At 48.6% G+C, this 15,957-nt stretch overlaps 1 protein-coding gene across 2 annotated transcripts in view; it reads right to left on the bottom strand.

The window, feature by feature from the left end:
• LOC141162674 (integrin alpha-M-like) overlaps positions 1–15,957 on the bottom strand; it is a 210,171-nt gene that overhangs the window by 32,576 nt on the left and 161,638 nt on the right. For both annotated transcript variants that reach the window (XM_073649027.1, XM_073649026.1), the window contains 13 exons: positions 14,763–14,897; positions 14,281–14,505; positions 14,054–14,184; positions 5,833–5,990; positions 4,061–4,212; positions 3,878–3,982; positions 3,608–3,678; positions 2,964–3,105; positions 2,796–2,891; positions 2,507–2,586; positions 940–1,020; positions 603–669; positions 380–487 (listed from right to left, as the gene is read on the bottom strand). In XM_073649027.1, coding sequence (XP_073505128.1) covers positions 380–487; positions 603–669; positions 940–1,020; positions 2,507–2,586; positions 2,796–2,891; positions 2,964–3,105; positions 3,608–3,678; positions 3,878–3,982; positions 4,061–4,212; positions 5,833–5,990; positions 14,054–14,184; positions 14,281–14,505; positions 14,763–14,897 — 1,551 coding nt within the window. The remainder of the gene's footprint in view (positions 1–379; positions 488–602; positions 670–939; positions 1,021–2,506; positions 2,587–2,795; positions 2,892–2,963; positions 3,106–3,607; positions 3,679–3,877; positions 3,983–4,060; positions 4,213–5,832; positions 5,991–14,053; positions 14,185–14,280; positions 14,506–14,762; positions 14,898–15,957) is intronic.

Genomic DNA, 15,957 nt, shown 5'->3' with positions numbered 1-15,957 from the left:
GTGGTGGAATATCACAACTTGTGGCGGACGGGTGGTGGTTTCTCTTCTCTGCACTGCGCTGAAATATGGTTGACCTGCTGGCCGTGAGCTGACTGCTTCAAACCCCTCTAGTTGAGTTAGTTAGCGTGATTTGTTTTGGGTTGGGGTTAATGGATAAGGGCTGTTGGTCCCCGGATAGTTGGGGGTTGTAGGTGAGAGGAGGTTAGGCTCAGTGTTGGTTCGGTTTTCTACCATGTGGATGGAGACCTCACCAGTCTGATGCTTCACCATCCAGTTTTCTATGCAGTTGTTCACTAGTCATTGGCATAACGTTGTGCATTGGTGGTTCATTAGTCACCAACCTTTGAAGGTCTGATACCATTGACGCAGTATTTGGTACCTGAGTGCTGGTGATGTTTGGTTTTTCCCACACTGACGTGTTTCCCAGTTGGAGGGGGACCAGGAAGATGATGGAGACAGGCAGCTGGCGTTGGCCCAGATTAATCACCTGCGGGGGGCAAGAGAAACTGGCCATTCAGTAATTTCATATGACTTTGTGTATTATTGATGTCTACAGCCAGTGTGCCGTTATCTGCGGGCGTCCATGTGCTGAGTCTGCTCACCCGATACACATGGCTGATGCTGTGGTCTGAGGATGAGAAATTCTGATGTTTGCTGGTGTTTTCTTGTCTGCACCAAATTCAGAGAAGATATGTAAAGACTGGGCCATCTCTTAAAAGCCTCTAATCATAGACGCACCATACTCTGGTACTAACGTGAGGAAACCCAGAAGACAGGAAGACCATACAGACCACCTCGCCCTCAACTCTATGTCCAGGACTCTTTTTCAGTCATTATGTTTTCTTATTTCACCGGTTACATACTCTAATGATGGGTAATTTGTACAGTACTAGCTGCTTAGGTGTATCTGTCTTATAGCCCTCTTCATTACATTCTCACCTATTGATGACCACATAGACTGAATAGAGGACTCTAACTCGAGAAGATGCCATGAGCTGGTTGGAAGGTCCTCCATTATCACTGTAGGGGGAAAAGAGAGTGATCAGTTTCAGGAATGTCTAGATGGTCTCCTAGGATAGACTATATCCCTGGCCCCATGGAGCTTATACTATATGAAGATTATGGGCCCCCAGGGCCTTGAGGCATGATATAGAGGTTTCTGAAGAGACCCCCAAGATATTGCCAGACCCTCTTGTCAAGAAATGGCAGCAGCAAGACCCCGCAGAATTCCACCGCTGCCACCACTTGTGATGGATCCACACCCTGCCACCCGCCTGATGTCACAATTATGTCAGACGGAGCACGTGATACGGATCTGCCCGTTGCACCAACGCGACGATCCGCAACCTCTCGAGGACTTGTAAGGTCAGATTGGTACAGTTCTAACACGACACCCCCTGTCCACACAGGTACAGGAAGGCACCAGGGAGTGAGAAGAGGAGGCACCACACTCGCTTACACCTCTGACAAGCTGAGAGGCTCCTTCACTAGCTTCAGTGAAGCAGAGCCTGGTCAGCCTGGGAGAGCTGCCACCAGTTTCTATTAGATATAACGGACTTATATCGCGCTAGAAAGCCGCCCAGTAGCGTGTTCGTTGGACCGAACAGCGGACGTGAGAGTTCGTGGATGAAGATAAAAGAACAGTCCGGGTTAAATTATATATTTAATCGCCGTAAGGGCATACTAGACATTACACTGTATACATAAGGTTTATACATACACAATGGTCAGAGTTGCAGACACAAGAGTAGGGGTACAAAAGATATAAAGCAGTTATTAAGAGTCCGTTACCTGTCAGATGGACAACCTGGCTTTCGGGGGAAGAGCCACATGGGAGGCTTATGGGCTCTCTCTTGGATGACAGACTCCTTCCAAACTACGTGACGTCACGGCCTCCCCAGGAAAAAAAGACACTGGGCTGTAGCTGCAGGGACCTTTAAACTCTCTGGGTCACTCACACTACTGCCCCCTGGTTGAGCCCAAGTCTCCACCCCTGGTCTAAACTCCCAAAAACTACAATGGGTTATACCTCCTTAATGGATGGTCCTATAGGGTCAGTTCTGATGTCATCGGACCCAGCTGGACCCCTGCTACCCGTGGATACCAAGCACCGGGGCCCTAGGGGCCCCCGCAAGGCTGTGTCAGGTATTTCCCTTTCCCTATGTGCTGGACTGTGCTGAAAGCTAGGGTGACATTCACCATTCTTTTGGGTTTCCAAAAATGTAGTTGGTTTATCACTGGGATGTTTCATATTCCCATAACTCGGTGTTGAATTATAGTATCTTACAGAAAAGGACGCATGGCCTGGGGGAAGGGTCGTCCTGTGGCACTCACAGCTTCTGTGAGGGATGTCACTCCCTGCCTCATCGGTCCCCTCCTTTGCAAGAGTATCCGGTTTCAGATTTGCATTTGTAGACCTCTATAACCCTCGCCAAACTGTGCACAATGATTGACATGGGATTATCTTGAATATTCTTTACACCTCTCAAGTGTGATTGTTAGTTACCTGCTCACATTGGCTCTTATAGTCAATGTCTCTCCCAGATCTGCCATCGGAGCCACGTAAAAACTGACCAAGAAGACAGCCTAAAAAGAAGCAAACCTGCTTTGAAGTGAATCCTGCTTTGACCCAGGAGGTCCCTTCCAACTCTACCATTCTATGATTCTATGATTCTATGAAACCCTCAGTAAGACTGATGAGTATTGTCTATATTGGTTGGAGGCTGTCCATATTCCCCTCTGGTTGTCTACATCTTCCTCAGACTGTCTCTCTTTGAATACTGAAGGTCTCTTACCGTAGTGTTGGGTTTCAGCAGGGGTTGGTTGACTCCACAGTTCACCACTCTCTCGTTCTTGAGAGTTGAGCATGTGATTGTAACGTGCTTGTTGCTCTAGAAGATGAACAGTAAAGAACGTTATCCAAGTGTCTCTGGACAAGGCCTGGCCATGACATGAAGATGTACCTCGGTGAGAGTCACCCTGCGATAAGACAGTCCATGGGGAAAGGAAATGAGAACACGAGTGTTGTAGGAATCGTCTCCCAGGTTCTTCACCAATACTGTGACATTGACATCATGAAATAAGCCAACCACCAACTGCGTGAGGCTGTCACAATACAAAAAAACATCAAGAGGCCAACAGAACAGGTACTGTCATCTACCAAAACCAGAACATTACAGGGACAAGAGATACAGGTATTTGATAGTGTTGAGCGAGTATGTTCTGTTCCGAGTATGCTCGGGCCAAGCTCCGAGTATTTACAGCTGCTCGGTGATGAGGTTGAATCGCTCCGTGTGCATGATTTGCGACTGTTTGACAGCTTTATTACATGTGAGGAATGTTTAAGAAATAGACAAGAAATAGACATTCCTCACATGTAATAAAACTGTCAAACAGTTGCAAATCATGCACACCAACCAGATCACCGAGCAGCTGTAAATACTTGGTGCTCGCCCGAGCATACTCGGACAGAACATACTCGCTCAACACTAGTATTTAACAATGATGCTACAAATCCAACCGCTGGGTCGACACCAACAATTGCCCTGATTTTCGACCTTGAGGAAATTTTTCAGCATTAATTGAGACTGAGCGTTTTTCTCCTTACTTGGTGAATGTCAGATTTACCCGCAGATCATCCTTGCACTCGCCATCTCTGCCACAGTTCTCGAATAATATCTATAAAATGTAATTGCAAAGTATTGTTTGATCCGGAAGAAGTTGGAGACTGATGGCCAGTAACAATATCCATAAAACTGCAGTTTTAGGACATCAATGGCTGGAGAGCGGTTCTAGTTAACCGGTTGTGTATAGTAACTAACTGATTGAAAACCTGAGTGGTGAGGGTCATGGGTGCAGGGGTGTTCAGCCTTCCTACCTCTCTTATCAAAGTGGATTGTGAATCCTCGCTCAGGACGGGATTTCCAATCAAGGAATAGTTGAGAGTAGCACGGAGAGGAGTAAAGGAGTCCTCCACACACTCCTGAGAAACAAGCAGGAGAAAGATCAGAATAGTGACTGTCCATGGTGTGAGGATGTAGAAGGTGCGGGAGCAACTTACCAGTAACTCAACAAAGTGATGCCAACAATTGTGATTATCATTTAGAGTCAATGTTTCCTTAATAGACCGTCCACCACTGGAGAAGAGGGCCCGTGTGTTAATGCGGCCGGTATCCAGCAGGACATTGTATGTTAGCCGACCAAAGTCTTCACCTAATCAAGAGAAGAACCTATCACTTAATGAAGAACCATGAGTGGGGACCCCACAGAGGCCACAGCCTTCAATGACCCTTTCCTTTGTCAGGGAAATATTAATGTCAGGAAAATGTTCTTCCATATTTGCCTAACATAGATGTTCACCCCTACCCTTATCCATCTTTTGAGAGCTGTTTCCATGAAAATATACAGTATCTTCCTGCAAATTATCACTCACAGCCAAAAGGCCTTACACAAACAAATGCCAACCAAGAGGTGTCACCAAAATTCGTTAAGATGCGAGCCTCTTGTCCCTGGTACACGCAGGGGGGGTAATTACTGGCAGGATTGCACTAATTTGCTTGTAACTGGGAAAGTTGCTTTCCCAAGCTTAAAAAAGAAATCTCCAGACAATCCGACTACGAAACTAAATATGAAATATTGTAAGTTCCATGCGTCTGACAATAATGGGACCAATATTTCTAGTGACAGAAACAGCCGAGAAAAGCATACATAGTTTTTCATTGTTGCAAGCAAAATCAGAGAGCTGTAGCGCAAAAATACCAGAATAGTAGATTGCAGCTATGCGATGTGTGGTCTCTAACTGAAGATAAAATCATAAGGGAAAAAATGTCGTCGTTTGCAAGCTTCTGCGATCAACGAGCGATGAGTTATCACAGAAGTTAGCATTCTTAATAAAAATGTAAAGGCTGGAGACCGGCCGACATGATGTCACCACAAGGGGCGTGTGGCCAGATCTCCCCTTAGGTATAAGAGAACCCATGGACAATACAGGAGCACTCATTGCCAGGGGGGTATAAGGATTATAAGCAACGGGTCCTGTTTGATAACAGCATAATCAAACTGGGGAGCCCCTCCTCCACCTATACGTTGTCGCAGTGAACTTTATAGTGTAAGTTTCACCTTTTGATCCTGTTTATTTTATGTAACTGCCTATGTATTTTAATGTCTCCTTTGTAACATCCTTGTATATATTTTTTTCTTAAACACTGCCTCCCTTTTGGATTAAGTATAATTTAATAGTTCTGTTTCTTTTGTTCTGTAATCGTTCCCTTCCCCGAAGCCATATACGCTACCAAAACGCAGGCGTCCGGCCAGGCCTGTATTATATTTCAAACTCGGCCGGTGGTGGCAGAGAATAATAATAATTGGGCTATTGTGAAGCTGACAGTGGCCATATGGAGGGCGCAAACACGGATTCCAGGCTTTGGAACCCAGAGGTGTGACGTCATACGCTCACTGGTCGCTTACTGATACCTACATAGAGAGTAGTCTGGATCGCGTGCTCGCGATTTTGGATGAAATAATGACATCGGGACGGCACGGTGAGATCTCCCCTATGTCGTGCCTGTCTGGAATCCCTGACACTCTTGTACAGTCTTATACATGTAGATTAGTGGCAGTTCTGATCCCACTGGTCATCTCATTTTCCTGGACTACATTCATAGCAAGATTGTTTTGTGAATAAAGTTTAGTCACGTTATTCCTCCTGTTTCCGGACCCTACCTGGAGCCCCTCAACCTGGTAATAGTGGCAACTGTAAGTCTTTGTAGGACAACATCCATCCCTCTGTATTATATACAAGGTTTATATAGGGTATACTCGGTATTCACTCACCAGAAACTTCTTTACTTTTTAAGTGGACAGTAAAACAGACAGTGATAGTGGTCACCGGCCCATGTCGGTGGAAGTCGTCTGCACATTCATAGAGACTGCGTGAAATCTCACTAGGATCAAACATTATGGAGACTGAGATATCCAGGACAGGACGGGATCTGCAAGAAGAGTCCATGGTGAATGGTTAGAAGTAACAGAGGAGCCACAATGGCCATAGACTGAACAATCTGGTCTGATCTTCTGACAATAAATGAGACTGATTACAATTCTTCCTGCCTCCAGAAACACGGACCATGGATTATCAATGATCATTTCTGGTGGTTTTAGTATCTTGGCTGTAATGTGGTCAATAAAATGGAAAACTCTTATTGACACACTGTCTACAGCAATGTTGTCTGATGAGATGAAGATGTTCTGATTTTATGAATTGTCTTCCTGAGACTTACCTATTTGTATATAATTTTATGCCCAAAAAAGACAAAAGTATTTTAGGACTGATATCTTTATTGAGACTAAACTAAAAACTGTAAAGCCTTAGAGCATTATAGGTCACCCAGCTGATGTTCTCCAGCATCACCACTGTCCTCCTCTTACTAGTGATGGGCGAGCATGCTCGCTACTCGCCGAGGATTTCCGGGTTACTCGGGCGGGAACTCGGGTCTCCTCCCTGCATGTTTGGCGCTCTTTACAGAGCCAATGAACATGCAGGGATTGTCTGCCACTCACTGTAATGCCGTAGCCATGTTGGTTGTGGCATTACAGTGATTGGCTGGCCGCACAGTGTCATCAGGTGTATATCAGACCTGGCGCCGCCATGCTCGACACAGTCACTCCGGATCAGACAGTGTAGGGAGAGGTGCTGCTGAGCTAGGGAGAGATTTGCTTGTTTCTAGTTAATGCAGGTGTACAGACTATATTAAAGACACATATCCATCTCAACTAACAGTCCTTCTGAGGACTAATCCATCTGCAGAGATATCAGGCAGGCAGTGTATATAGGCAGGCAGTGTATATAGGCAGGCAGTGTAGGGAGAGGTGCTGCTGAGCTAGGGAGAGATTTGATCGTGTATTAGGTAGTGTAGGGAGAAAAACCGTACATTACACATATCCATTTCAACAAACAGTCCTTCTGAGGACTAATCCATCTGCAGAGATATCAGGCAGGCAGTGTATATAGGCAGGCAGGCGGTGTATATAGCAGACTGCAGTGCATATAGCACAAGAGGCTCCATTCCAGTTCTGCCTTCTGCTGCTGTTAGATATTTCTATACTAAGGCCCAGGTCTCAGGGGCCAGGAATACTTTTCTTTGGATCTTAATCCTCAGTATTTGCTTACAAAGCAATCCAGAGAACACAGTTTTTCTGCGCCATTTGCTTGTTGGCACTGCAGAATACAGCCAGGTCCTTTCCATATTACAGCGATAAAAATCCAGCTATTTAAAACTGTGTTTTCTCCGTCACACGGGTCACATATAATTGCGCTGAAAATACTGCCATTTCTGGCCTCCATTAAAAATTTCCTTTAGTGTGTTAGTGAAGCAATTCACCGCGGTTTGCTGTTCAAACTACTTACCTACAGGCCAGGTATTTAAAACTCTGTTTTCTCCATCACATGGATCACATATAAGTTCGCTCCAAACTCAGTCATTTGTAGTGAGCGTGGAAGATACTGTCCTCCATATAAAATGGGCAAGGCACGTGGCAAGGGACGGGGAACTGGACGTGATTGTGATGTTGCATGCAGAGGCAGAGGACAAGGCCGTGGGCAAGCTGAAATTGTGCCACAACAAACACCCACATCTTCTCGCTCGACCTTCCTGTCCCAATTTCTAGGGGACCGCAGCACACCACTATTGAACCCAGAGCAGTGTCAAAAGGTTGTTGGTTGGATAGCAGATAATACTTCCAGTCACTTAGCCACCACCACCCTGTCTTCCACACGGTCAAGTCTCAGTAGCCGTGAGTCTGGACCGCATATTCCTCACCCTGATCCTCCTTCCTCCCACCATGCCGAGTGCCCAGAGACAACTGATCCCACACTTGGACACGCCGAAGAGCTGTTCACTTTTCCATTTATAGATTCGGGCCTCTCGCCCGGTCCACTTGAAGCGGGGCAAGAGGAGATCGCGTGTAGCGATGCCCAAATATTTGAGCAGCCACGGTCACACGAAGGCGACGGTGGGAAAGCGTCACAAGAGGTGGACGATGATGAGACACAATTGCCAGAAAGTCAGGAGGAGGACCAGGGTGTGGAAGTGGAAGACGAGGTGGTGGATGATCTAGTAACTGACCCAACCTGGCAGGAGGACATGCAGAGCGAGGACAGCAGCACTCGGGGGGCGGGAGGCAGAGCACCCCAACAGGCCGGAAGAAGCAGTGTGGTGGCCGCAGACAGAAGGCAGGCAACCGTTCCCCGTAACACCAACACGAAGGAAGTTGCCAGTACAACTGTTAGGTCTTCCCGAGTCTGGTTGTTTTTTAAAGACTCTGCCGATAACCCCAAAAAGGCCATTTGCACCACCTGCCAGACCAGCATCAGCAGGGGTGGCAAAACGACCAGCCTGACCACCACCAGCATGATCAGGCACAAGGCAGCAAAGCACCCGACTTTGTGGGCCGAACCCCAGGGTCCAGGAACAGTGTCTGCGGGTGGCACCATTGCTTCTTCCGCTGTTGTGCATGCAAGCCAATCCCCTGTCCATGGTGCATGCGAAGACACCTCCTGCCCTGCACCTGTCGTTGCACACTCTCAAGTAGTAGCATCAGGAAGCACGTCCAAGTCCTTGTCCCAGCGCAGCGTTCAGTTGTCCATACCCCAGTCCTTGGAACGCAAGCGCAAATATGCAGCCAACGCCCCACAGGCCACACTACTAAATTCTCACATTTCACGACTGCTTGCGCTCGAAATGTTGCCTTTTAGGCTCGTGGAGATGGAAGCATTCCGCAACCTGATGGCGGCGGCCGTCCCTCGGTACTCGGTCCCCAGCCGCCACTATTTCTCCCGGTGTGCCGTCCTTGCATTACACAAGCACGTGTCCCAAAACATTAGCTGTGCTCCCAACAACGCAGTTACCGGTAAAGTCCGCCTAACCACGGACACGTGGACAAGTGCTTGTGGGCAGGGACGATACATCTCGCTGACGGCACACTGGGTTAACATAGTGGAAACCGGGACCCAGTTGGACCTTGGGACGGAACACGTCCTCCCGACGCCAAGGATTGCGGGCCCTAGGTCAAACAGGGTTGCCCCCACAGTCTACAGCTCCTGCACTTCATCCTCCTCAGCCTCCTCCTCCTCTTCAGCCTCCATCTCCGAAATGACCACATCAGTCACAAGCTGGAAGCACTGCAGCACTGCCTCGGCCAAGCGGCAACAGGCTGTGCTGAAGCTAATATGCTTAGGAGACAAACCGCACAATGATGAAGAGTTGTGGACAGCTCTGATAGAGCAGGCAGATCTGTGGCTCACACCGCTGAACCTACAGCCAGGCATGGTCGTGTGTGACAATGGCCGGAACCTGGTGGCGGCTCTGAGGCGATGTGAGCTCACACACGTACCATGCCTGGCCCATGTGCTTAACCTCGTGGTTCAGCGGTTTCTAAAATCCTACACGGAGCTGCCGGATCTGCTTGTTAAAGTACGCCGCCTGTGTGCCCATATTAGAAAGTCAGCTACAGCTTCCGCCGCCCTTGTCGTGTTTCAGCAGTATTTTCAGCTTCCGGCTCACAGACTGGTGTGTGATGTCCCCACACGTTGGAACTCTACACTGCAGATGTTGGGAAGGATTTGTGAGCAGCAGAGGGCAGTTGTTGAGTACCAGCTTCAACAAGGCCGTCGGTATTCAGTTCAGACTCCACACATAAGACCTCAGGAGTGGACATGGATGTCAGACATATGTACCATCCTCCAAAACTTTGAGGACTCCACCAAGATGGTAAGTGGCGATGACGCCATAATTAGCGTCACCATCCCGCTTGTCTTCTGAAACGCTCTCTGCTCACAATCAAAGAGGATGCATTGCAGGCAGAGCACGATGAGATGGAGCAAGAAACCATACAGGGTGATTACACACAGCCAAGCCTCATCTCATCCCAACGTGGATTGGGTGACAATGAGGAGGAGGAGGAGGAGGAAGGACCGGAGCTAGTTTCATGCACTATAGACGGTACTAACTGCACAGCTGTCATACCGTCTGTTCAGCGTGGATGGCCAGAGGACAGAGAGGAGGAGGAGAGCATGGTCAGTCATTCTCTTGGTGAGGACACGGAAGTCTTGCCTGTTATTAGTCTGGCATGCATGGCTGAGTTTATGTTACGCTGCCTTTCCCATGACCCTCGCATTCTCAAAGTTTTGGGTGACAGTCATTACTGGTTGGTGACACTTCTAGACCCACGCTACAAGGAGAACTTTCTATCTCTTATTCCTGAGGCGGACAGGTCTACAAAAATGGGGCAGTACCTGAAGGCCCTTGTTGCGGAACTATTAAAAAAATTCCCATCTGAAAACGCTGGCGGCAGAGGGCACACTTCGCTGGACAACCAAGGAGTACAGACGAGAGAGACACAACTTCAATCCAGCAGAGGCAGGGGACCACTGTCAAAGTTCTGGGAGAGTTTTCTCAGACCCTCCCATCGCACAGGTCCTGAGGCGCGGGGTACTCTCATAAGGAGTGCAAAGTTTGGGAAGATGCTGAGGGAGTACCATGTTGACCCTACCAACGTCCTCTGTGATTCTGCTGTGCCTTATAATTATTGGGTATCCAAGCTGGATACGTGGAATGAACTGGCTCTCTACGCCTTGGAGGTCCTGGCCTGCCCTGCCGCCAGCGTTTTATCAGAGCGGGTTTTTAGTGGCGCCGGTGGAATTATAACCGATAGGCTCATCCGCCTGTCAACTGAAAATGCTGACAGGCTGACTCTTATAAAAATGAACAAGCGCTGGATGGGGCCAGACTTCTCAACACCACCGAATGATAGCAGCGTAACATAAACTCAAATCCAGTCTCTTTTCTTGGGAGGTGTATTCCCATGCACCTCTTCACACCCACACATGGGTATACGCTTCATGATTTTGGCTATTTGCTCTTGTACTCCTCCTCCTTCTCCTCCACCACCATATCACCAGGGTGACCGTGGTCCGTGATGCAACACCCACATAATTTTTTTTAAAGGGTGTTTATGAAGCCCGTGAATTTTTTTTTTATACAGTATGTTCATGTATACCCCCAGGGGTAAATGTTTGTCAGTCCATACACTTAGTGCATGGGCATTACAAGTATAGGAGGCCCGCTCCTTTCTAATGGGAACATTTTTTTATGAGGCCCTCCTCCACGTCTCTTCCAAGGGGCATTGAAGTGCCTCCAAATTTTTGGCAGCCCTTGCATTCACTGCATAGGCCAACACTATGGGAGACTCTCTCCTTTCTAATGGGAACATGTCGTACCTTGTTACCGTGGCCCTGCTCTGTGTGTCTTTAAATTCTTAGTGGGGTTTTTCCCAAATTTTGGCAGCCCTTGCAGTCACAGCATGGGCATTACCACTATAGGAGACCTGCTCCTTTTTAATGGGAACATTTTTTTTACTGAGACCCTCCTCTATGTCTCTTCAAAGGGGTATTGGGTTGCGTCCAAATTTTTGGCAGCCCTTGCAGTCACTGGATACGCAATAACAGTATAGGAGACCCACTTGTTAACAATGGGAACAACAAAGCATAGCCGGCTGATGGCTCTCTAAGAATAGTGAGGGTCGACTGCTGGCCTTTTAAGAATAGTAAGGGCCGTCTGGTATCCCCATAAAAATAGGCTTTATGACTTTCAGAGTCCCTCCATCATAAATAAAAAAGGATGTGTCTGATGATGGGTCACACACCACATTGCCAGATAAGGTTGTAAAATGTTAAAATGACATTTCCCGGTGAATGCATTTGTCTTAAAAAATAACGTAAAAAATACAAAACAATAGGATCTTTCTTTAGTATAAAAAACAGCGTCCCCAATTTAACCTCAATGTAATCACATTGTTCAGCTCATGCACCTCCTCCTCCATCTCCGAAATGACCTCATCAGTCACAAGCTGACAGCACTGCAGCACTGCCTTGGCCAAGCGGCAACAGGCTGTGCTGAAGATAACATGCTTAATTCTTAATTGACAAACCGCCCAGTGCTGCATAGTTGTTGAAAGCTGTAATACAGCAGCCTGATCTGTGGCTCTCAACGCTGAACATACAGCCAGGCATGGTCGTGTGTGACAATGGGCGGAACCTGGTGACGGAGAAATGACAGCCGGGGTAGATACGGTTTCCCTCTATGCCAGTCCTTTCACCGAGCTAAAGAATATGGCTGTGGTGAAATACAACTCCCACTGAGAAGCTGTTTCAGATTGAAAACATTGTGCCCACCAGAGGATTTGATTCTGAGGGCTCACCTTTCTCCCGCGCTCAAGAGTCCCATAACAGCTGAAAAGTTAGCACTATCATGAACTCTCCTGAGGTAGAAGCCAAGGCACACCAGAGGATTCTCTGGTGGGACCGTCCCACCCTGCCGAGAAGCAGTCCTGGCTAAGAAAAGTGTGTGGAAAGGTTCCGGGACACTCTATGGCTGCTTTTTTACTGAGGAGGAAACACACGCAAACACGGGGAGAACATACAAAGTCCTTGCAGATGTTGTCCTTGCTGGGATTTGAACCCAGGATCCCAGCGCTGCAAGTCTTCAGTGCTAACCACTGATCCAATGTGCTGCCGTTCACCCTCTAATATCTAAAAGTCTGGAGAAACCTGCACCTACTACCACTCTATCTTCAGCTCCTTTGTGAGAAAATGTATTTGGGCAGCCACTCAGTCTACCAAATAAAATTCCTGAGAAGGAAATTGGGGATGGCTTCACTACTGGTACTGGGGGCAGTGCTAATACCATGGCGTCGTACCATAGTTTACTGGAAATATTCCAGGCTGGTAGGAGGCAAGCAGATTCCCACAGAAAAGTACCAGCAGTAATGTTCAGGCCACATTTCAAGTGAAAGCAGCTTTAGAGGACTGCCTGGGAGAAATGACACGCAGGGTACATACGGTTTCCCTCTATGCCAGTCCTTTCACCGAGCTAAATACAACTCTCAGCAAAAAATGTTGTTGACTGGCTCCGTACTGTCCCTGGCCACATTCACCTGTCCACGTGTTTGTGGTTAGGCGGTCCTTCCCAGTAAGTGCACTGGGGAGGGCACGGGTAATGTTGTGGAACCCATGCTTGTGGAAGGCGGAGGTGATACCGGGAAATATGCCACTAGGGGGCAGGGGACCGAGTATGGACAACCGGCCACCGTCGGCATGAGGTTGTCAAAAGCTTCCACCTCCACGAGCTTAAAAGGCCACATTTCAAGTGCAAAGAGCTGCCCAGAAATCTGGCAGTTTAGTGTTGCGGCCTGTAGGTGGGTGGCTGGCTGCATACTTGCGCTTGCATTCCAAATAACAGAAAACTAAGCAGATGGTGGCATCTATCATCATCATGGCCTCACCTCAGCACTATGAACTCTCCTGAGTTCACGTGTTTGTGGTTAGGCGGTCCTTCCCAGTAAGTGCACTGGGGAGGGCACGGGTAATGTTGTGGGACCCGTGCTTGTGGAAGGCGGAGGCGATACAGGGAAATATAGTGGCGGCTGGGGACCAAGTATGGACACCCGGCCGCCGCCGGCATGAGGTTGTGAAAAACTTCCGCCTCCACGAGCTTAAAAGGCCATATTTCAAGTGCAAGCAGCTGTCAAAAATTTGGCAGTATAGTATTGCAGCCTGTGGGTGGGTGGGTGGCTGGCTGCAGACTTGCGCTTGCATTCCAAGGAATGGGGTAGGGACAACTGAACGCTGCACTCGGACAAGGACGTGGACGGTGTTTGTTGCAAGTCTACAATGACAGGTGCATGGTGGAAGGCATCTTCGCATGCGCCAAGGATCACTTATGATGGGCACACTTTTAGGCAGTGACCTGGGTGTCAGAGATGCTTCCAGGGGTCTTCCCCATGCTGTCCCCATGTCATTTGAGCACTGTTCCCATCGATTTGGGCAATTTTTAGGCCCTCTGCAGACCGCCTGGGGGAGCCGCCTGAAAAATGCTGGAGTTTCCCATAGACTTACATTGGGCTCGTTGCTCGGGTTGAGCGCCCGAGTATTCCAATGTGCTCGACCCGAGCATCGAGCACCCGAGCATTTTAGTGTTCGTCCATCACTACTTCTTACCTCAGTATGAGAACTTGGCCTTCTCCTCCCACAATCAGGTCTGGAAGATTGTCCCCGGTCATGTCTACACTTCCAGTTATCGATCTTCCAAAGTACTTCATCATCCTACTGACCTGCTGACCAGAGATACGCTGCAAAGGAAAGGAGAGACCATGACAGGGAGAGGACGGGAACTGTGTGGACCTCCTCAGCCGCAATGTCCTGTCCATCCATTAGCCTTTACTCACCTGTACATAGGAAGCTTTAAAGCCGCCATCTTGGCCAGGGAAGATGTATACTGAGCCACGGTTGTTATCTTCACAGGGTGCACCCACAGCCAGGTCAGAAAACCCATCCCCAGTCAGGTCCGGAAGGACGGAGATCGCAGAACCAAAATGACCCACCACCTGACTTCTGTCACCGTGAAGAGTCCACAGACACGTGAAGGTGACGGGGACAGGAGAATCCACTACCTAAGACCAAATTCTCAATAATTACACCAGGGATGTCACACATGTAATTGCAAGCAACGAATAGACCCCTCAGCCCAAATGTGCGTCACTGCTGGGAAGTACGGGGGGTGCAGAGACTTCATGATAAAAATAGGTGGTCTTCATTCCCTGTCCCCCAAGATCTCTGAACCTTCACGCCATTGCTGGTATGTCCAGCCGTCATTCCTGGAAGTGAAAAGCATCATCAGATGGTCATTATATCTCTGGCGAGGACTCACCCTTGTGATTGGGCACAAAAAAACAAGACCACCCGGAGAGTCAGCAGAAAAATGTGTCGGAGCCCCCACCAGAAGTAAAGAGAAAGAAGAATTCACAAGGAGCGAGCAGAGCACCGAACCAAAGTATGATCCAATCTGCAGGGACAAAAACATGGAGGTCATCAGTCACATCCGTCCTGTGTATGCCACACTACTCACTGAGCGCTCCATGTATACTCCTGTGTACTACGCTCAATACATGTCCTGCCTGCTCCATGTCTACTCTACACTACTCACTGAACGCTCCATGTGTACTCCTGGGTCCTCCTCTCACTGCTCCCTCCATGTACTGTGTACTCTGCTCACTGCTCCCTCCATGTACTGTGTACTCTGCTCACTGCTTGCTCCATGTACTGTGTACTCTGCTCACTGCTTGCTCCATGTACTGTGTACTCTGCTCACTGCTCCCTCCATGTACTGTGTACTCTGCTCACTGCTCCCTCCATGTACTGTGTACTCTGCTCACTGCTCCCTCCATGTACTGTGTACTCTGCTCACTGCTCCCTCCATGTACTGTGTACTCTGCTCACTGCTCGCTCCATGTACTGTGTACTCTGCTCACTGCTCGCTCCATGTACTGTGTACTCTGCTCACTGCTCGCTCCATGTACTGTGTACTCTGCTCACTGCTCGCTCCATGTACTGTGTACTCTGCTCACTGCTCGCTCCATGTACTGTGTACTCTGCTCACTGCTCGCTCCATGTACTGTGTACTCTGCTCACTGCTCGCTCCATGTACTGTGTACTCTGCTCACTGCTCGCTCCAAGTACTGTGTACTCTGCTCACTGCTCGCTCCATGTACTGTGTACTCTGCTCACTGCTCGCTCCATGTACTGTGTACTCTGCTCACTGCTCGCTCCATGTACTGTGTACTCTGCTCACTGCTCGCTCCATGTACTGTGTACTCTGCTCACTGCTCGCTCATGTACTGTGTACTCTGCTCACTGCTCGCTCCATGTACTGTGTACTCTGCTCACTGCTCGCTCCATGTACTGTGTACTCTGCTCACTGCTCCCTCCATGTACTGTGTACTCTGCTCACTGCTCGCTCCATGTACTGTGTACTCTGCTCACTGCTCCCTCCATGTACTGTGTACTCTGCTCACTGCTCCCTCCATGTACTGTGTACTCTGCTCACTGCTCCCTCCATGTACTGT

The sequence above is a fragment of the Phyllobates terribilis genome, unplaced genomic scaffold (assembly GCF_046119375.1).
Source record: "Phyllobates terribilis strain yellow unplaced genomic scaffold, ASM4611937v1 Scaffold_9__5_contigs__length_417890890, whole genome shotgun sequence".
Taxonomy (NCBI): Eukaryota; Metazoa; Chordata; class Amphibia; order Anura; family Dendrobatidae; genus Phyllobates; species Phyllobates terribilis.
This window is presented reverse-complemented; position numbering and strand designations above follow the sequence as displayed.